We start from the raw sequence: 20,929 nt of genomic DNA, 5'->3' as shown, positions 1-20,929 counted from the left end.
GCACAACAATCAAACTGTCCCCACCCACACATCACACCGTGGGGAAGCTTCAATCACCTTCTTTGAGCTAATTATAAACATTTCTTCATTACCAGAACTCAAACACAATGATCTCCTTGAATCAATCAGTCTCTAGACGTTCCGGCACCGAGATCTACTTAACATGACCTGGCCGGGCACATTCCTTTCTCAATAGAATTCAATTAACCTTTAGAACAATATACACTCACAGATCATCACGTTAGCATACACCTGGCAGGAGGCTGTTACTACACAAAGGAGAGTCCATTAGCTATGCAAAGGGAATATTAGCATTCAGCAGTGGAAAAAGTCACTCTACAATTAACCCTTTGAGCTCAGAATAGTTCATAGGTCCGTTACACTCCCCTTTTGTGGAACACTCCGGCAGACCGGATTGATCCTTTTCGGGTCAACTTGGGGATGTCCGGTCTGCTGTTAAGGTAAAAGTTCCGTTTGCCTGGACAGTCCGTCGGCCTTCCCATTGGCTTACCAGGTCGGTAGCTGATGGTGACGGTGAATAATAGCATTCAGTTCTGGAACAGTCACTTGCTTTGCTCTCTCAATGGCTCCCAAAACCTGTTGCTGATGCTCTTGGGACAGATACGGCACCACCTGGATGCAAATCCCATTTAATCTTTTGACAATTTCCGCCTGTTTGTGCATTTCAATGTTCAAGCCACGGGACATCTCATAATACATGACATAGTGTCGTTGCATCTCTGATTTCTCGCTGGCCAACTTGTCACATTCCCATTTTAGACTGTGATATTGTGCCGGATCTACAGTACATGTCGGGGAAGGTAGTCTTACCCGGTTCTCAGCAGCAAGCGGTTGATTCCAGCAACGCGGGTGGTCCCGGGACAAGCAGCAGCAGGTGTAGGTAAATAAGCCGAAGTCAGAGGGCCAATGTCGTTGCCCAGCACCACCTCGGCAGGTAGGTTGTCCATGATACCAACTGTGGTCTTTCCTGACCCGGCTCCCCAGTCTAAGTGCACCCGGGCGGTGGGTACGCGAAATACAGCACCCCCTGCGACCCGGACGGCAACTGTGCGAGTGGACACGTTCTCTGGCTTTACCAGATGTTTTTGAATCAGAGTGATAGTAGTCCCGGAATCTCTTAGGCCTTGTGCTACTTGTCCATTCACCCGTACCTCCTGACGGTGATGCTGACGGTTATCCGGAGAGGCCGCTTGTATTGGGTCTGCCTCATACCAAATTCCCAGACATTCCTCAGGGCCCCCCTCGGTCTCCAGGCAGTGGGCCGCAGAGGGACGTGATGGAGTGACCTCTGTGTTGGGTGTTGTGCGTCTCCAGTTGTTATTTGTAGCTCTCAAAGGGCAATAACGAGCAATATGTCCCGTGTCGCTGCAGTGATGGCACGTCACCCTAGGCGAATCCCGGGGGTAGTTGCTAGGCCCCTGAGGACGTGGTGGGACTGGAGCCCGAAACTCTGGGCGTGGGGTGACGGTTGGAGTACGGTTCTACCTTCTGAGCCAGCCGTGTAGTACCCTGGCTTACTTTCCTTGTCTCCGCGTACTCATCTGCTAGCCGAGCCGCCTCGTTTAAGTTAGCGGGACGGCGATCTCGTACCCAGTCTTGTATGTCTGCGGCCAGGTCTTGGAAGAAATGTTCCATTAGGAACAGCTGCAATACTTCCTCCCCGGTGTTGGCCTTGCACCCTTGGACCCAAAGGGATGCCACCCTTTGTAACTGGTTGGCCCATTCCATGTGGGAGTCCACAGCCTTCTTCTTGGACTCCCGGAAGCGCCGGCGGTAGGCTTCTGGCGTTACGGCATATCGGGTTAGCAGCGCCTTTTTAACTTGCTGATATTGTAAAATATCCTCTGGAGCGAGAGCCCGAAAGGCTTCATTGGCTTTGCCCGACAATTTCCCCGACAAAATAGTGACCCATTGGTCTGGTGGTACCTGGTGTAGTGAGCACTGCCTCTCAAAATCCGCCAAATATCCATCGATTTCCTCCTCACTTTCTACAAAAGCTTTAAATGCAGTGAACGGTATTTTCTTTCCTGTAGCCGCGGGTGGGGGGGTAGGAACTGCATGTGTAATGGGCTGTCTCGCTCTTACCAGTTCCAGTTCTTGTCCCCTCTTCGTTTGTATCTCTCCCTTGCTTCCCGGAACAGCTGGTTGATTAGTTCCACGGACGTTTCTGGATACAAGGATAATCTCCGCTGTACAATCCCAGTAATTACATCTTCTCGCTGACCGGTGCAAGGGGCTCCGTTCCTTCCATGGATCCATCCATTTCGTCCAGCTCCAGCAGGTCAGCTATCAGCTCCCTCCGTGGTCTGTTGCTGGCGCTCCTACCACGACTCTAATATCTTTTAGTGTGGATCTTTTCAGCCTGGCGTACTGCGACTCCATTCAGAACTTGCTCTTTGGATAAAAGGACCATCCCGCTGCTGCCAACCAATGTAACGGCTACCCAGGCTAGTGAGAGGGTATCAGCCGTTGGAGAAGTCCTTTTCCCTGGCAAGCTGCGATATGCAGGTACCGCCGGTATATCCCATCGAACGCCCTTTCAAGAAACGAGACGGGCTACGTTTGCAGAGTCAAGCAGGACTGATTTTTAATGGTTCACTCTGAGATTTTATACAGTATTCAAGGCACATGAACAATCAAACTGTCCCCACCCACACATCACACCGTGGGGAAGCTTCAATCACCTTCTTTGAGCTAATTATAAACATTTCTTCATTACCAGAACTCAAACACAATGATCTCCTTGAATCAATCAGTCTCTAGACGTTCCGGCACCGAGATCTACTTAACATGACCTGGCCGGGCACATTCCTTTCTAATAGAATTCAATTAACCTTTAGAACAATACACTCACAGATCATCACGTTAGCATACACCTGGCAGGAGGCTGTTACTACACAAATGAGAATCCATTAGCTATGCAAAGGGAATATTAGCATTCAGCAGTGGAAAAAGTCACTCTACAATTAACCCTTTGAGCTCAGAATAGTTCATAGGTCCGTTACAGGTGTGTATTGTGGCACCCCCTGTTGGGAGAACGGTGTGTATTGTGGCACCCCCTGTTGGGTGAACGGTGTGTATTGTGGCACCCCCTGTTGGGTGAACGGTGTGTATTGTGGCACCGATCATTATATACAGTGATATCTGACTTCTTTCCTCTTCTCTCCATACAGAAGAGGGCCTGGTGAAGTTGTATTTAAGGGGGCGCTCCGTCCCCCTATATGTTCCGGATTCGCTGGTCGCCTCCTACAATATAGAAGCCAAAGGAGAACCTCCATCAAGGGAGCTGCAGCTGGAATGGGTGTATCCTTCACTGTAATATCGTGTACATGTCTGTCTGTCCCTCTTTGTAGATGTCTGTCTGTCTGTCCCTCTTTGTAGATGTCTGTCTGTCTGTCCCTCTTTGTAGATGTCTGTCTGTCTGTCCCTCTTTGTACATGTCTGCCTGTCTGTCCCTCTTTGTAGATGTCTGTCTCTCTTTGTAGATGTCTGTCTCTCTTTGTAGATGTCTGTCTGTCTGTCCCTCTTTGTAGATGTCTGTCTGTCTGTCCCTCTTTGTAGATGTCTGTCTGTCTGTCCCTCTTTGTAGATGTTTGTCTGTCTGTCCTTCTTTGTAGTTGTCTGTCTGTCTGTCCCTCTTTGTAGATGTCTGTCTGTCTGTCCCTCTTTGTAGATGTCTGTCTGTCTGTCCCTCTTTGTAGATGTCTGTCTGTCTGTCGGTCCCTCTTGTAGATGTCTGTCCCTCCTTGTAGATGTCTGTCTGTCTGTCGGTCCCTCCTGTAGATGTCTGTCCCTCTTGTAGATGTCTGTCCATGCTCCTTAACCATAGCTGTGCACAGATACGGGTACAGAGGTCGGGACTGCCGCAGTAACCTCTACATCCTGCCATCGGGAGAGTTGCTGTACTTTACAGCTGCGGTCTGCGTCTTGTATGACCCCGTGGCCGGCACCCAACGCCACTACCGAGGGCACACGGATGATATCAAAAGGTAGGCACTTCAAACCTCTCACCTGGGTCACTTCCACATAATGCCCATCAATTTTACCGATAAGAAAGTCTTTGTGTGTGTGAAATAACGTTTGTCCGTCTTCCCCCAGCCTGGCCGTCCACCCGGACTCCGTCACCATTGCCAGCGGGCAAGTGGCTGGCAACTCCCATGATGGCAAGGTAAGTCACGGGGAGGCCCTTCCCAGTTTGACGCTCTTGATGTTGGCTCCCCACCAATGAGACCCCTCCATGAGCCTGCGTTTCTCGGTGAATACATAAAATATTTGTGTGTCGCAGTTCTTTCACCTACATCAGCGGCGGCGTTTGATGGGGGGCCCCCCCCCCAAAAAAAAATCCCCCCCCAAAAAAATTGGAGCACCAGTCGCCACTGGGTCTTATAGTAGCGAGTTGTTATTTTCTGTATTCTTCCCGCAGGCTCTGCCTCCTCATGTCCGCATCTGGCACTCGGTCAGCCTCTGCACCCTTCATGTCATTGGAGTCGGCCATTTTGACCGAGCTGTGTCTTGTCTGAGCTTCTCGAAGACGGTGAGTGTTCCCACCATAGAGCCACCCCCCCTTCTTAAACCATGTGACTAGCGCGAGTGTCTCTTCTCCTCACAGGATGGAGGCGGCCATTTGTGTGCATGTGATGAGTCTGGGGACCACGTCTTGTCTGTGTGGCAGTGGCAGCGCGAGCAGAAGGTGACCGAGGTGAAGGTAAGTACTCCTCAACATTTATCAGAACTAATCCGAGTAATTAAAATGCCATCAAACCGCTGACACTCTCTTCATTCCCAGTGCTCCACAGAGCCGGTGCTGGCCGCCATCTTCCATCCCACCGAACCCAACCTGATTATCACCTGCGGCAAGTCCCAGCTGTATTACTGGAGCCTCGAAGGGGCCACAGGAGCAGGGGCCGCAGGAGGAACCGCCCTGTTAACTAAGAGGCAGGGGGTATTTGAGGTAAGAGGTGTTGTGGAAATTTTACGAAGATGTATTTAATATATATTGTGATAGCGTCGCCCAGTGTTGGTTTTCCCGCAGCCCGCTCTAAAGAGCTGACTGGAGCAGACTGATGCTGGTTGAGTCCCGTCTGGTAGTGGAAAACTTCCTGGGATTTAGGAGAGATGTTTGCAGAGTGGGAATATGTCCGCCAGCAAAAGGTCCCCTGTGCATTAGCACAGACATTTGTCTGGGGGGGTATGTTCGCTCTGCAAGGACATTATCGGTTAAGGGGGAATTGGCGCTCTTGTCTCTGATCAGCACAGGTAGAAATTCGTAGCGTTCAACTGCAGATAACCTCCCGTCCACAGGAACGGTAGTATAATCTGGGTATGTGTTGTTCCAGTGAACGGAAAAATACGGGAGTCTTTGAGTTGTTTTGGTCAGAGACAGAGTCCATGTTTGAAATCCATGCAGCTTCTTTTAAGAACATGCATGCACCCGGTCTCTGCTCAGACACGCCCATAGGACTCCTTTAGCCATTATTCATTGGTTGTTTGTATTAACTCATCCTGTTGGAAGGATTTCCTGTTGGGTCACTTCCTGTGTGGAGGTCATTTCCTGTGATGTCACTTCCCATGGAGGAAGCGATTGGCTGCTGGAGCCTATTGACACAGGAGAAATGTTGCGCGCCCGGCGTACAGCCTTATCACCACGACAGAGGGTTGTTACTCTGGACTATAACAGGAACACAAACAAGAAAATGTGTTGGAAACCAAATATCCAATCCAATGGTCGCAGATCATGAATGCAGCCTATTGAGGCTCTAAGATCCCCCTTTGAATGAAGAGAAAGCCTTGCGATTCATAGAAGACGCACGGCCCACCTGCTCAGTTTATTGTATTCAGGTGTCGTTGTACTGCGCCCGTCCATCGTGTGCCGCCTTCTGTCAGTGAGATGGGAACTCTGATTATAATGCAGGATGGGAATTCCCACCTACAGGCACTATATCGTGAACCTCCTCCAATCAGATTCATCCCTGTTGTGAAAGTCAGAATGTGATTGGTAAAGAATTCACACACAGGAAGTACACTCCCAATGACCATTTGTGGAGATGTATGAAGCTTGGTTACAGAGTAAAAAAGAATAAGGGCCACCATTGCTAAAACTGATCTGAAATGCTAGTTCCCTGGCTGTCTGACTCCATACACGAAGGCCAGGAAAGTGATGTCAGAGTGTATAAACCAGTGACTCTAAAAGAACCGATGCCAATGGATCAACATGACAGCCAGGGAACTCATTTATATTCAGAAAAGGAAAGATGGCAGACTTGGCTCTTCCTCGGTTCTGGATTGTGATGCAGTGTTTGCCGGGAAATCCTCCCTGTGTAATTCTCATAGTAGATGGACACAGGAAACGGCCAATGAATGACCGGCACCAGATTGTGACACTAATGCTGACATTTCTCCCTCCGCAGAAATACGAGAAACCGCGTTTCGTCCTGTGTGTGGCATTTGCAGAGAACGGGGATGTGGTCACTGGAGACTCCAATGGGAACTTGTTCGTGTGGGGTAAAGGTGAGGACAGGTAGACGCCAATCACATGTGGGGGGAGGTGAGGACAGATGGACACCAATCACATGGGGGGGGGGTTGCTTAAAGGTGAGGACAGGTAGACATGAATTACATGTGTGGGGGGATGGGGACAACTGGACACCAATCACATGGGGGGGGGTGAGAACAGATGGACACCAATCGCATATGGGGGGGAGATGAGGACAGATGGATGCCAATCACATGTCGGGGGGGGTAAAGTAAAGGACAGATAAATATGATTTACATGTTTGGGGGGAGGCGAAAATAGATGGACAACAATTACATGTGGGTGACGGTGGGTAAAGGTAAGGACAGGTAGACATGAATTACATGTATGTGTGGGGGGGGGGTGAGGACAGATGTACACCAATCACATGTGGGGGGGAAAGGTGAGGACAGATGGACACCAATCACATGGGTGGGGGGGGGTGAAGACAAATGACAGTCATACATGAAAGGTAAGCTGACACAACTGTCTCTTGCAGGCAGTCACCGGATCTCTCATGCCGTGTGCGGCGCCCATGATGGCGGTATTTTTGCTCTCTGTGTATGTAGGGATGGCACTCTTCTTTCTGGAGGTGGCAAAGATGGCAGAATCATTCTATGGGACCGAGAATACAAGAAAGTGCAAGAGACCCGGGTACAGTTGGACAGGGGTGGGGATTTGGAATTCTGGGTGTGGTTGGACAGGGGTGGGGATTCTGGGTGTGGTTGGACAGGGGTGGGGGTTCTGGGTGTGGTTGGACAGGGGTGGGGGTTCTGGGTGTGGTTGGACATGGGTGGGGATTCTGGGTGTGGTTGGACATGGGTGGGGATTCTGGGTGTGGTTGGACAGGGGTGGGGATTCTGGGTGTGGTTGGACGTGGGTGGGGATTCTGGGTGTGGTTGGACAGGGGTGGGGTTTCTGGGTGTGGTTGGACATGGGTGGGGATTCTGGGTGTGGTTGGACAGGGGTGGGGATTCTGGGTGTGGTTGGACAGGGGTGGGGATTCTGGGTGTGGTTGGACAGGGGTGGGGATTCTGGGTGTGGTTGGACATGGGTGTGGATTTGGGAATTTATGGTGCGGTTGGACAGGGACGGTGATTTGGAATTTTGGGTGTGGTTGGACAGGGGTGGGGATTCTGGGTGTGGTTGGACAGGGGTGGGGATTCTGGGTGTGGTTGGACAGGGGTGGGGATTCTGGGTGTGGTTGGACAGGGGTGGGGATTCTGGGTGTGGTTGGACAGGGGTGGGGATTTGGGATTTTTGGTGCGGCTGGACAGGGGTGGGGATTCTGGGTGCGGCTGGACAGGGGTGGGGATTCTGGGTGCGGCTGGACAGGGGTGGGGATTCTGGAGTCTGGGTGCGATTGGACAGGGGTGGGGCTTCTGGAGTACAAGGAAGAGATTAATATTGTTATATGTGCTTTCATACTTCAGATTCCAGAGTGTTTTGGGCCGGTCAGGACCATTGCAGAGGGCCGAGGGAGTGACACGCTGTATGTGGGGACCACAAAGAACTGTGTGATGAGCGGCAGTCTCCAGAGCGGCCTGAATTGTCTGATGCAGGTAGTGTGTCTCTTGTGTGTATTACAAGACTGGAAACTCATCCTCGTTCTGAGGAAGAGCTCAAACCAAGCAAGAGCCTGGGACCTCACAGTCCCTCAGACCACCAGATCATACACCTTGGCAAACCATAGACCTGAAATGGACCTTACTATTCTATAGACCTTAAATGGACCTTACTATTCTTTAGACCACCAGATCATACACCTGGACACACCATACACCTGAGATCAGGGGCGGCTCTAGGCTTTGTGAGGCCTTAGGAAAAACCTAGACATGAGGCACCGGTCTCTGTCTCGGTGCTCTTTGTCTCTGTGCTGGTGTTGGTCGCGAGGCCCCTGTAAGCTCGAGGTCTTAGACTGCCTTATTTGCCTTTGGAGAGCCGCCTCTGCCTGAGATGGACCTCACAATCCTTCCCACACCTTGGCAGACCATAGACCTGAGATGGACCTCACAATCCCTCACATAACCAGATCACACACCTTGGCAGACCATAGACCTGAGATGGACCTCACAATCCCTCACTCACCCATATCATACACCTTGGCAGACCATAGACCTGAAATGGACCTTACAATTCTTTAGACCACCAGATCATACACCTGTGCAGATCAGACTCGAGATGGATCTCACAATCCCTGATACACCTGGGAAGACTATAGACCTGAGATGGACCTCACAATCTCTCAGACCGCCAGATCATACACCTTGGCAGACCATAGACCTGAAATGGACCTTACAATTCTTTAGACCACCAGATCACACACCTGGGCACACCATAGACCTGAGATGAATCCCTCACATAACCAGATCACACACCTTGGCAGACCATAGACCTGAGATGAATCCCTCACATAACCAGATCACACACCTTGGCAGACCATAGACCTCACACACCTGGGCAAACCGTAGACTGGAGACCGACCTCACAATCCCTCAAACCCCAAGATCACACACCTGGGCAGACCATAGACCTCACACACCTGGGCAAACCGTAGACTGGAGACGGACCTCACAATCCCTCAGACCACAAGATCACACACCTGGGCAGACCATAGACCTGAGATGGACCTCACAATCCCTCAGACCCCCAGATCATTATTTTTATTATTATACAGGATTTATAGAGTGCCAACAGTTTGCACAGTGCTTTACAACATCTGGGCAGACCGTACAATCCAATTCAATACAGGAGGAATCGGAGGGCCCTGCTCGTTAGAGCTTACAATCCAATAGGAAGGGTCAATTGGTACAAAAGGTAATAACTGCGGGGGATGGGCGGATGGAGAAAATTTAAAGTACAGTTGTTTCGGGGGAGAATGAATAGGCTTCTCTGAAGAGAAAAGTATTTTTTCAGGGATTGCCTAAAAGTGGACAGAGTTGGAGATAGACAGATTGGGGTAGGGAATTCCAAAGGATGGGAGAGGCTGGAGAGAAGTCCTGGAGGCGAATATGGGAGGAAATGACAAGGGAACTAGATAGTAGGAGGTCTTGGGAAGAACGAAGAGAAAGATTTGGTTGGCATTTTGAGACTGTGTTTAGCGATGCAGCTGGGGGGCCAAGTTGTGATTGGCTATGTAACCTATTGTTTATGTATTTTGAACTTAATTTATTGTGTGAGTGTCAGCCAATGGAGGGATTGGCAGAGAGGGGTAGCAGACGTTGAGCGATTTATAAGGTGGATGAGTCTGGAAGCGGCATTCATGGTGGACTGAGAGGGGAGGAGCCTATGTAAAGGTAATCCAATGAGGAGGGCGTTGCAATAATCGAGGCGAGCGATGACCAGGGAGTGAATTGAAAGCTGTATGGTGTCATTGGTTAGGATGGGGCGTATTCTGAAGACGTTGTGGAGGTTGACGTGACATGATTTGGAAAGTGATTGAATATGGAAGGAGAGTTCAGAGTCCAGGATAACACCTAGCACCGTGGCGAGCGGGGAACCGGCTGATAGCTGTGCCATTGATCCTAGCAGGGAAGTCGGGGGAAGAGGCAAGTAGGGGACGGAATATTATGAGCTCGATTTTGGATCGATTGAGTTTGAGGAAGTGATGTGACATTCAGGCTGATATATCTGTTAGTAAATTAGTGATGTGTGAGGATACTGATGGCGTAAGCGGAGGGACGGAGAAGGTGCAGTGGTATAAGTAGGTGGGAACCAGCAAAGAGCACAGTCATGGAGACCAAGGGGGCAAAGTAGTGTCCATTGGTTTTTGCTGTTGGCGAGTTTTAGGAGAGCAGTTTCTGTGGAGTGTTGAGGGCGAAATCGTACACCTTGGCAGACCATAGACCAAAAATGGACCTTATAATTCTTTAGACCACCAGCTCACACCTGGGCAGACCATAGACCTGAGATGAACCTCACAATCCCAGACCACCAGCTCACACACCTGGGCAGACCATAGACCTGAGATGAACCTCACAATCCCAGACCACCAGCTCACACACCTGGGCAGACCATAGACCTGAGATGAACCTCACAATCCCAGACCACCAGCTCACACACCTGGGCAGACCATAGAGCTGAGATGAACCTCACAATCCCAGACCACCAGCTCACACACCTGGACAGACCATAGACCTGAGATGAACCTCACAATCCCAGACCACCAGCTCACACACCTGGGCAGACCATAGACCTGAGATGAACCTCACAATCCCAGACCACCAGATCACACACTTTGGCAGACCATAGACCTGAGATAGTCCCAGACCACCAGATCATACACCTGGGAAGACCTGAGATGAACCTCACACACACAGATCATATCCCTTGGCAGACCATAGACCTAAGATGAACCTCACAATCCCAGACCACCAGATCATACACTTTGGCAGACCATAGACCTGAGATGGACCTTACAGTCCCTTAGACCACCAGCTCACACACCTGGGCAGACCATAGACCTGAGATGAACCTCACAATCCCAGACCACCAGTTCATACACTTGGGTAGAACATAGACCTGAGATGGACCTCACAATCCCTCTGACCACTAGATAATACACCTGGGCAGTCTGTAGACCTGAGATGGACCTTACAATTCCTCACACACCCAGATCATACACCTGGGCAGACCATAAACCTAAGATGGACCTCACAATCCCAGACCACCAGATCATACACCTGGGCCGACCATAGACCTGAGATGGACAGATTAGGGTAGGGAAATTCAAAGCATAGGAGAGGCTCAAGAGAAGTCCCGGAGTCAAGTTTGGGAGGAGATGACAAGTAACTAGAGGGCAGGAGGTCTTAGGAGGAACGAAGATAACGATTAGGTTGGTATTTGGAGACTAGGTTGATGATGTAGCTGGGGGCAGAGTTGTGGATGGCTTTGTAAGTTTATTATTCATACTTTGAATTTAATTAGTTGGGTGAACGGCAGCCAATGGAGGGATTGACAGAGAAGGGTAGCAGACTCTGAACGTTATGTAAGGTTGATGCGTCTGGCATCATGGTGGACTGAAGGGGGTGGGGGGATAGCCTATGGAGAGGTAAGCCAATAAAGAGGGAGTTGCAGTAGTTGAGGAGAGAGATGACCAGAAGGCAGCATGATTTGGACAGTGATTGGATATGGAAAGGAGAGTTCAGAGTCCAGGATTGCACCTATCACCCTGGGGGTGGGGAATGGGCTGATAGCTGTGCTATTGATCTTGACAGAGAAGTCAGGGAAAGGGGCACGGGGGGGGGGGGGATATTATTAGCTTGGTTTTGCATAGATTGAGTTTGAGGAAGTGATGTGACATCCAGACTAATGTCTGTTATTAAATTGGTGATACGTGAGAAGACTAATGGAGTGAGCTGAAGGGTGGAGAGATCGATAGAGGTGGGTGTCATCAGCGTAGAAATGATATTAAAAAGCCATGGGAGAAAATCAGCTGACCCAGGGAGGAGGTGTAATTGGAGAATAGGAGAGGTTCAAGAACAGCACCTTGGGGGACCCCAACGGAGGAAGGAAGAGGAGAGGAGGAAGTAGAATTGTAAGTGACACTGAAGGTGTGGTGGGATAGGAAGTGTGAGGACCAGTGAAGAGAGCAGTCATGGAGACCGGAGGAAGTAACTTTTTTTTTATTTTTTTGAGGACGAGGAGGAGGTCAACTGTATCAAAGGCAGCAGAAAGGTCCAGAAGCAAGAGTACAGAATAGTGCCCATTTATTTTTGCTGTTAGTAAGTCGTTTGTGAGTTTTAGGAGAGCAGTTTCTGTGGAGTGTCGAGGGCGAAATCCTACACCTTGGCAGACCATAGACCTCACAATCCCTCACACACCTGGGCAGACCATAGACCCGACATGGACCTCACAATCCCTCACACACCTGGGCAGACCATAGACCCGACATGGACCTCACAATCCCTCACACACCTGGGCAGACCATAGACCCGACATGGACCTCACAATCCCTCACACACCTGGGCAGACCATAGACCCGACATGGACCTCACACACCTGGGCAGACCATAGACCTGAGTTGGACCTCAAAATCCCTTACACACCTTGGCAGACCATAGACCTAAATTGGACCTCACAATCCCTCATACACCTTGGCAGACCATAGACCTAAATTGGACCTCACAATCCCTCACACACCTGGGCAGACCATAGACCTGAGATGGACCTCACAATCTCTTACACACCCAGATCATACACCTTGGCAGACCAAAGACGTGGGATGGACCTCACAATCCTTCACACACCTGGGCAGACCATAGACCTGAGATGGACCTCACAATCCCTCAGACCGCCAGATCACACACCTGGGCAGACCATAGACCTGAGATGGACCTCAGACCGCCAGATCACACACCTGGGCAGAAGGTAGACCTGAAATGGGGGTCAGAAGGTCAAATACATTTTTTGCATAATAGTGTTGGGGGATGTGTGTGTTTATGCCCTTTGCAGGTAACTCTGACACAACCTTGATTTGGGGAGAACAGTGTCTGTCCAGCGAAAACCAGTCAACACAATCAATATAGTGTCCACAGACATGCAATTGTTTTTCGATTACTTGACATGCAGGTTCAGAAAATGACCATTTAAAGTGTTCAGGTGACTTCAGTGTAGTCACACGATGGAAAACAAAAAAATCCAATCCATATGATACAGTGAGGTTGGTTTCCTGAAAATAGAGAGTGCAAAACCTGATGTAGCTGTGCATGGTAACCAATCAGCTTTCAGAACAAATTTGAAGTTCGAAGCTGATTGGCTCACAGCTGCACCAGATTTTGAACTCTCCAGTTTTAGTAAATCATCCCCATGGTGTCTGACCAATCAGATATTCCGAGTCCTCGGACTGATTTATTTCATGGCACTCGTACTCGTCATCACCCTTCCTGTGGTGCCATAAGTGGAGGACTGAGAGTTCTCGGAACATGACCCATTAGCTTCTCCTCTGCTCTCTCTTTTAGGGTCACACGGATGAACTGTGGGGTCTTTGCTGCCACCCGTCTCTCGATCTCTTCCTGACCTGTGGCCATGACAAGCAGGTTCATCTCTGGAACAGCAAAGAGCATCAACCGGTCTGGAGCACCACACTGGAGGTGAGACCCTGGGATTGGGACCCTAAGGGCTGGAATTTGTAAAGGCTGGGGTAGTCGATATCTAGTATAAATGTACTTCTCCCCTTTGGTCCCTGGTCTGCTTCAATACACTGCGAGATTACACTACGAGCAACCAGAACCCTCGTCCAACAGAGCATGGGGGGGGGGGGCAGAATCCAGTGAGCAATCCCAGCACGGGCCAGTACTCCTGTATGGGAGGGGTGGTGTCTAAGACATGTTCCTGGTATGGGGCAGTACTCCTGTATGGGAGGGGTGGTGTCTAGGACATGATCGTGGTATGGGGGGGGGGTGTGTCTAGGACATGTTCCTGGTATGGGGGAAGTACTCATGTATGGGGCTGAGTGGCGCAGGAAGTAGAAGGATGAGTACAATTTTGGTTGGGGGGGGGGGGGCAGAGCGTCCTTATACGATGGGACTGGACGGGGAAGTGATCAAGCCCACGCTCTGTATCCTCGGGTTCCTCTGTGCCGAAGTCACACTGCTCACTGGAGACGCACTTAACATTGTCAGATGGAACCAATAAATGTTACTTCACCTTCTTCTAATTGTCTGTTTAAAAATGGCGTTTTATTATGACTGTAATTTGTCTGGTACCTCTCGATCAATACTGCGTTCGTTACAGGTACACTTTAGTAGGCTGAACTCTGCATACTTTATATAACATTTTCTCTCCATTATTCCCCCCCCCCCCCATAGGATGCTGTGAGAGTGGCTGGCTTCCACCCATCCGGCAGTGTCGTAGCTGTGGGGACCTGTACTGGAAGGTAAGGAACCGTATACACAAGGATAGCCCTTAACTGTACCCCATTAGAAGTCATGGTCCTCCTCTGTACTCCATTAGAGGTCATGGTTCTCCTCTGCACTCCATTAGAGGTCATGGTTCTCCTCTGCACTCCATTAGAGGTCATGGTTCTCCTCTGCACTCCATTAGAGGTCATGGTCCTCCTCTGCACTCCATTAGCGGTCATGGTCCTCCTCTGCACTCCATTAGCGGTCATGGTCCTCCTCTGTACTCCATTAGAGGTCATGGTCCTCCTCTGTACTCCATTAGAGGTCATGGTTCTCCTCTGTACTCCATTAGAGGTCATGGTTCGCCTCTGTACTCCATTAGAGGTCATGGTTCGCCTCTGTACTCCATTAGAGGTCATGGTTCGCCTCTGTACTCCATTAGAGGTCATGGTTCGCCTCTGTACTCCATTAGAGGTCATGGTTCTCCTCTGTACTCCACTAGAGGTCATGGTTCTCCTCTGTACTCCATTAGAGGTCATGGTTCTCCTCTGTACTCCATTAGAGGTCATGGTTCTCCTCTGTACTCCATTAGAAGTAATGGTTCGCCTCTGTACTCCATTAGAAGTAATGGTTCTCCTCTGTACTCCATTAGCGGTCATGGTTCTCCTCTGTACTCCATTAGCGGTCATGGTTCTCCTCTGTACTCTAGTATAGATCATGGTCCTCCTCTGTACTCTAGTATAGGCGATGGCCCTCCTCTGTTCTTGGTAATAATTGATGGTCATTATAGGGGTGATATGGTCCGGTCTGTATAACACTCCAGTCTTCTGTCTTGCAGGTTCCTGGTGCTGGACGCTCAGTCCCATGTAATAGTGACCAGTATCTCAGACGCTGGGGAGCAGATCAGTTGTATCTCCTACAGTCCCGGTACGTTCCTTGTCTCCTGTGACACACTCCCCGTGTATTGATTGCTCTGTGATGCTCATGGTCCTCATGTCTCTGTCATAGATGGTCAGTATTTGGCTGTTGGGTCACACGACAACTTCACTTATCTCTACGAAGTGGCAGAGGAAGGGCGCGAGTACCGGCGCGTAGGCAAGTGTATGGTGAGTGACATCTATCCACCGCAGGCTACTGGTGGGGTGTATGGACGGTGTACAGGAGGGGGGGTGTATGGACGGTGTACAGGAGGGGGGGGTGTATGGACGGTGTACAGGGGGGGTGTATGGACTGTATATCATATGTGGATCGATATACAGCCCAGTCCTTTGTATTTCCAGGGTCACTCCAGCTACATCACACACCTGGACTGGGCTTCAGACAGTTCCAGCTTCATGACCAACAGCGGAGACTACGAAGTCCTATACTGTGAGTCCCAGAGAGTCTGTATAAATGTCGCTGGATAGCCGCCAACTGATCGAGTTCTCTACAACCAGCCTGAGTCCTCCAGCAGTGCAGAGTATTTCAGGAGAGGAGAGTTATAGAGGAAGGAGCAGAGTCCTCTAGCAGAGTATTTCAGGAGAGTTATAGAGAAAGGAGCAGAGTCCTCCAGCAGTGCAGAGTATATTAGGAGAGGAGAGTTATAGAGGAAGGAGCAGAGTCCTCTAGCAGAGTATTTCAGGAGAGTTATAGAGAAAGGAGCAGAGTCCTCCAGCAGTGCAGAGTATATTAGGAGAGGAGAGTTATAGAGGAAGGAGCAGAGTCTTCTAGCAGAGTATTTCAGGAGAGTTATAGAGAAAGGAGCAGAGTCCTCCAGCAGTGCAGAGTATATTAGGAGAGGAGAGTTATAGAGGAAGGAGCAGAGTCCTCCAGCAATGCAGAGTATATCAGGAGAGGAGAGTTATAGAGGAAGGAGCAGAGTATATCAGGAGAGGAGAGTTATAGAGGAAGGATCAGAGTCCTCCAGCAGTGCAGAGTATATCAGGAGAGGCGAGTTATAGAGGAAGGAGCAGAGTCCTCCAGCAGAGTATATCAGGAGAGGAGAGTTATAGAGGAAGGAGCAGAGTCCTCCAGCAGAGTATATCAGGAGAGGCGAGTTATAGAGGAAGGAGCAGAGTCCTCCAGCAGAGTATATCAGGAGAGGAGAGTTATAGAGGAAGGAGCAGAGTCCTCCAGCAGTGCAGAGTATATTAGGAGAGGAGAGTTATAGAGGAAGGAACAGAGTCCTCCATCAGAGTATATCAGGAGAGGAGAGTTATAGAGGAAGGAGCAGAGTCCTCCAGCAGAGTATATCAGGAGAGGAGAGTTATAGAGGAAGGAGCAGAGTCCTCCAGCAGAGTATATCAGGAGAGGAGAGTTATAGAGGAAGGAGCAGAGTCCTCCAGCAGTGCAGAGTATATCAGGAGAGGAGAGTTATAGAGGAAGGAGCAGAGTCCTTCAGCAGAGTATTTCAGGAGAGGAGAGTTCTAGAGGAAGGAGCAGAGTCCTCCAGCAGAGTATTTCAGGAGAGGAGAGTTCTAGAGGAAGAAGCAGAGTCCTCCAGCAGGCAAGAAGTGTGGCTGATCCTCTAGACGGTGTCTGGGTATTGGTTGTACATTGTATATAGATGCAAGTAGATGATGATCTCTTTTCTCTGTCTCAGGGGATCCGACTCGGCGACGAAGCAGATTGTGAGCGCAGCGAGTGTGAGGAACGCGGATTGCTGAGAACGCTTCCTGTACTCTCAAGCTTCCATGTGTTGGGTAAGTGAAAGTGCGGTTAAAAGATGCGGTCAGGCCGGAACGCTCTGCAACAGGATAACAAATTTCCCATGGAGGAAGCGATAGCGCTTGTTGGAGCCATCACTCCTGTTTGTCATAGCTTTTGTTGTAATGTTGGAATAAATCACAAGGGCCTGCTGGGGACGAGGCCAGAAGAGCATGTTGCTGAGAACGTAAACTGTAGTGATGTCTGTTTATTTGGGGATATACGGGCAATAGAGTTGTATGTAAGATGTAATTAGACGGAATGTGTGCTTATTAGCACAGGCGATATGGTAGTGCGCTCAGCATACAGCCACATTTCCATAAAAACAAGGCGAGCCAGGGTAGGAGTGAATAGGTCTTCCTTAGCATCGGACCAAGAAGAGGGAGAGAATGGATCATGGTCCGATGTGTTAGGGAGGCTCTGTATCTTTGATAGATGAAGGGGGGGGGGTGATAGGAAGTGTGTGTGGTATTGATTAAATTACGATCAGATCACATTTTATGAGCCATCTGAAGAAATTCCCTATAATGGTTCACAGCCTTCTGTTAAGTGCGGTCCATGACACCGACATGTGACTGCAGATGGTGATGATTTGGGGTGTCGGTGCAGAGATGATGCTTATGGGGGGTTCAGTTGAAAGAGATGGTGGCAGGCTGGGCTGAGCCTAAAAAGGAAACAAATGAGATCGATTGTGACCTACTGACCAGTAGGGGGTGATGAACCTACAAAAGGGTTTTCCACTTAGAAGTTATAACAGAGGCCATACAATAACACAACGAGGCCTGAGCCAATCCCGAGTGATGGACATAATCCGAGGACCTGGAATGTACCCAGCAGGCCTCCCTGCTAAAGTGGAACTCCGGGCAAAGCCAAAGATGATCTTTATGATTAGGTGAGCGCTGCAAGCATCCCCGCCACTGCTTCTATGGTTTGTCCCCCCCTCCCCTATGATGGTCACTTTACCTGGACAGAATTGGCAGGGGGTGTAATGCTCCACACTGTCATTTAGTGGTTTGAACACCATAGAGTGACCAGATGATCCCCCCTCCCCTTCCTACTAACGCATTTCTCTTCTCCAGGGGTGTGGCCGAATGGAGCGGATGGGACAGATATAAAATTCCGTCACCAAGTCACATGACCGGAAGCTGTTGGTCACAGGAGATGACTTTGAGGAGTGCGTTTGTTCAGCTACCCCTGTGTGGTCCCTAGGGTAAGGGCGCTCCTCATATGTGAGGATATGTCTGTGTGTTGCTGTATGTAGGAAGGTAGTTCTCTGTACAGTATAGTTATATTGTCATAGCCAACGTGCATGAACGGAGGAGGAATACTCTGCACTCAGACACCCCGATCAGCCATAATATTGGGTAGGTCCCCTTTTCCTGACCCATCCAAGCATGGCCTCCACTAGACCTTGAGGGTACGCTGTGGTATCTGGCACCGAGCTGTCACTAGCAGATCCTTTAGGGCCTGTATGTTGTGAGGTGGGGTCTCTATGGATCGGGCTTGTTTTTCTCGCACATCCCACAGATGCTCCATTGGATTGAGATGTGGAGAATTTGGAGTCAACGCCTCAAACTTGTTCAGCCTATTCCCCACCTCCATTACTGAGCCTTCCCCTCCCCACCTCCATCAATGAGCCTTCCCTCCCCCACCTCCACCAATGAGCCTTCCCTCCCCCACCTCCATCAGTGAGCCCTTCCCTTCCCCACCTCCATCAATGAGCCCTTCCCTCTCCCACCTCCATCAATGAGCCCTTCCCTCTCCCACCTCCATCAATGAGCCCTTCCCTCTCCCACCTCCCTCAATGAGCCCTTCCCTCTCCCACCTCCATCAATGAGCCCTTCCCTCTCCCACCTCCATCAATGAGCCCTTCCCTCTCCCACCTCCATCAATGAGCCCTTCCCTCTCCCACCTCCATCATGAGCCCTCACCTCCCCACCTCCATCAATGAGCCTCCACCTCCCCACCTCCATCAATGAGCCCTTCCCTCTCCCCTCCTCCATCAATGAGCCTTACCCCTCCCCCACCTCCATCAATGAGCCTTCCCTCCCCACCTCCATCAATGAGCCTTCCCTCCCCACCTCCATCAATGAGCCTTCCCTTTTGTTTTTCTTTTATCGTTCAACAAGTATTGTTAATATTCTATATATGTAATTTTTTTTTTTTATAAAAATGGAAATGTTATTAAGTTCATGGTCCATTAAAGTCCCACCCTTGAGGAACCTTGTTGCACACTGATGTTTGTTTCCGTTAAACTATGGGGAAGGTGATTGGTTCTGGGCAATTTCGGGGGATGGGATTTGTTCTGGTCATGATGGGGGGATGATTGATTCCAGTTATGATTGGGGGAGGAGATTGGTTCTGATCAGGTGGGGGTGATTTGTTCTGGTCACTATGGGGGGGGGGGGGGTGGGATGATTGGTTCCGGTCACTATGGGTGATGGGATTGGTTTCAGTCGCTATGGGGGAGGAGATTTGTTGCTGTCACTATGGGGGGGGGGGGGGACTGGTTTTCAGTCGCTATGGGGGAAGGAATTGGTTCTGGTCACTATGGGGGGATGGGATGATTGGTTATGGTGACACTGACCCTTGCCTCCATTGTCTCGATCCAGGCTCCCAGTCACCGGTATGGTGGACACAGCAGTCACGTGACCCGCCTCTCCTTCCTGCACGATGACAGCGCTCTGATCTCTGTTGGCGGAAAGGACAGCACCATACTGCAATGGACGGTCATGTGACCTGGTCCCGCCAGCAACGTCCTGCACAGCACCTCCAGCCTTCTTCTTCCCTGTAGCTCCGCCCTGTCCCCCCCCCCCCCCACCCGTTCCTGTAGCGGGCTTTTGATATGCACAGTTTTTTGCTTCCAGCTGATTGGTTGACACACTCAAGGCACCTCCTATTTCCTGTGGACAGACGGAAAGCATGTTACCACGGACAATCTCCACTCTAGACCCCGCCCTCCCCCAGATGGTGGGGGGAGCACCTCGTCTTAGACATAGAACCGCACACAGGCCTGACTGCAAATGTCCTGCAATAAAGAATGTCAGAGATCCCTGACTCCACTCTATTATTTTAACCCGTCAGAGAGGGGCCCCAGGCATGGCAGTGGCTTGGGGCCCCCGAAACTTTTGTATAATATGAATTAGGATTAAAATAGGTACAGAGAAGCTGCCCCCCCCCCCCCCCCATATACATTGGCTCTCACCAACTGTGCTACCCGCTGGTGAGGTGACAGCCAGGCGCATGGCGCTCACCAGTTGGAGGTTGTAGCTGGCCTCCTGGACATCCTCCCGGGCCATTTAAAGAAAGCCTTGACCTGGACCCTAGAAATGTCCCCGGCTGCCCTAAGCTGAGAGATGGGGATCATTAGGGGTGGAGTCTCTGGTGTAGCTGTGCATGGCAGCTAATCAGTTTCTAACTTCAGCTTGGAAGCTGATTGGTTTCTATGCAGAGCTGCACCAGATTCTGCACTCCAGAAATAGTAAATCTTCCCCCTCTGGGGTGACATTAATGAGAGTTAAATACAAAGGAAAACTGTGACAATGAGGACTCTTTGGTGCCAGAGCCATGGAGGACAGACAATGGGGGGAGGAGGAGGGGAGATACAACAATCAATATGAAAAATAGATGATGAACGTCCTCCGATGTCGCCAAACCTGTTCTCACCACAAGACGTCCCATCATCACACCCTCCAAAAGAGGAACTTCACTCCCCCACCCTCCTCGTATCTTTTCCCTCGTCTTTGTCTATCACTCCCCCACCCTTCATCTATCACTCACCTGTCCAGAGGGACCCAGCCTTGTCCTACTGCACTCTGTCCTACAACTATCTCAGAACCATCCTGAGCCGCCATCTTGGTTCACCTCAATG

General features: G+C 50.2%; 1 protein-coding gene across 1 annotated transcript in view; it reads left to right on the top strand.

Annotated features, from left to right (window-relative positions):
- Window positions 1-20,112, top strand: part of EML2 (EMAP like 2) — a gene marked incomplete in the record, with an annotated part of 45,183 nt that extends 25,071 nt beyond the window's left edge. The window contains 22 exon segments of the mRNA XM_040325073.1: window positions 3,195-3,324; window positions 3,861-4,010; window positions 4,120-4,189; window positions 4,445-4,555; window positions 4,631-4,726; window positions 4,808-4,972; window positions 6,429-6,528; window positions 7,032-7,186; window positions 7,966-8,094; window positions 13,492-13,623; window positions 14,341-14,408; window positions 15,212-15,300; window positions 15,382-15,479; window positions 15,654-15,741; window positions 16,955-16,962; window positions 16,965-17,015; window positions 17,017-17,037; window positions 17,039-17,054; window positions 18,138-18,172; window positions 18,174-18,225; window positions 18,228-18,268; window positions 19,671-20,112. Of these exon segments, the coding sequence (XP_040181007.1) occupies window positions 3,195-3,324; window positions 3,861-4,010; window positions 4,120-4,189; window positions 4,445-4,555; window positions 4,631-4,726; window positions 4,808-4,972; window positions 6,429-6,528; window positions 7,032-7,186; window positions 7,966-8,094; window positions 13,492-13,623; window positions 14,341-14,408; window positions 15,212-15,300; window positions 15,382-15,479; window positions 15,654-15,741; window positions 16,955-16,962; window positions 16,965-17,015; window positions 17,017-17,037; window positions 17,039-17,054; window positions 18,138-18,172; window positions 18,174-18,225; window positions 18,228-18,268; window positions 19,671-19,796 (1,931 nt within the window).
- Between the last annotated feature and the right edge of the window lie 817 nt (window positions 20,113-20,929).

The sequence above is a fragment of the Rana temporaria genome, chromosome 9 (genome assembly GCF_905171775.1).
Source record: "Rana temporaria chromosome 9, aRanTem1.1, whole genome shotgun sequence".
Classification (NCBI taxonomy): domain Eukaryota; kingdom Metazoa; phylum Chordata; class Amphibia; order Anura; family Ranidae; genus Rana; species Rana temporaria.
Note: the sequence above shows the minus strand (reverse complement) of the source record. Positions and strands in the feature narration are given on the sequence as shown.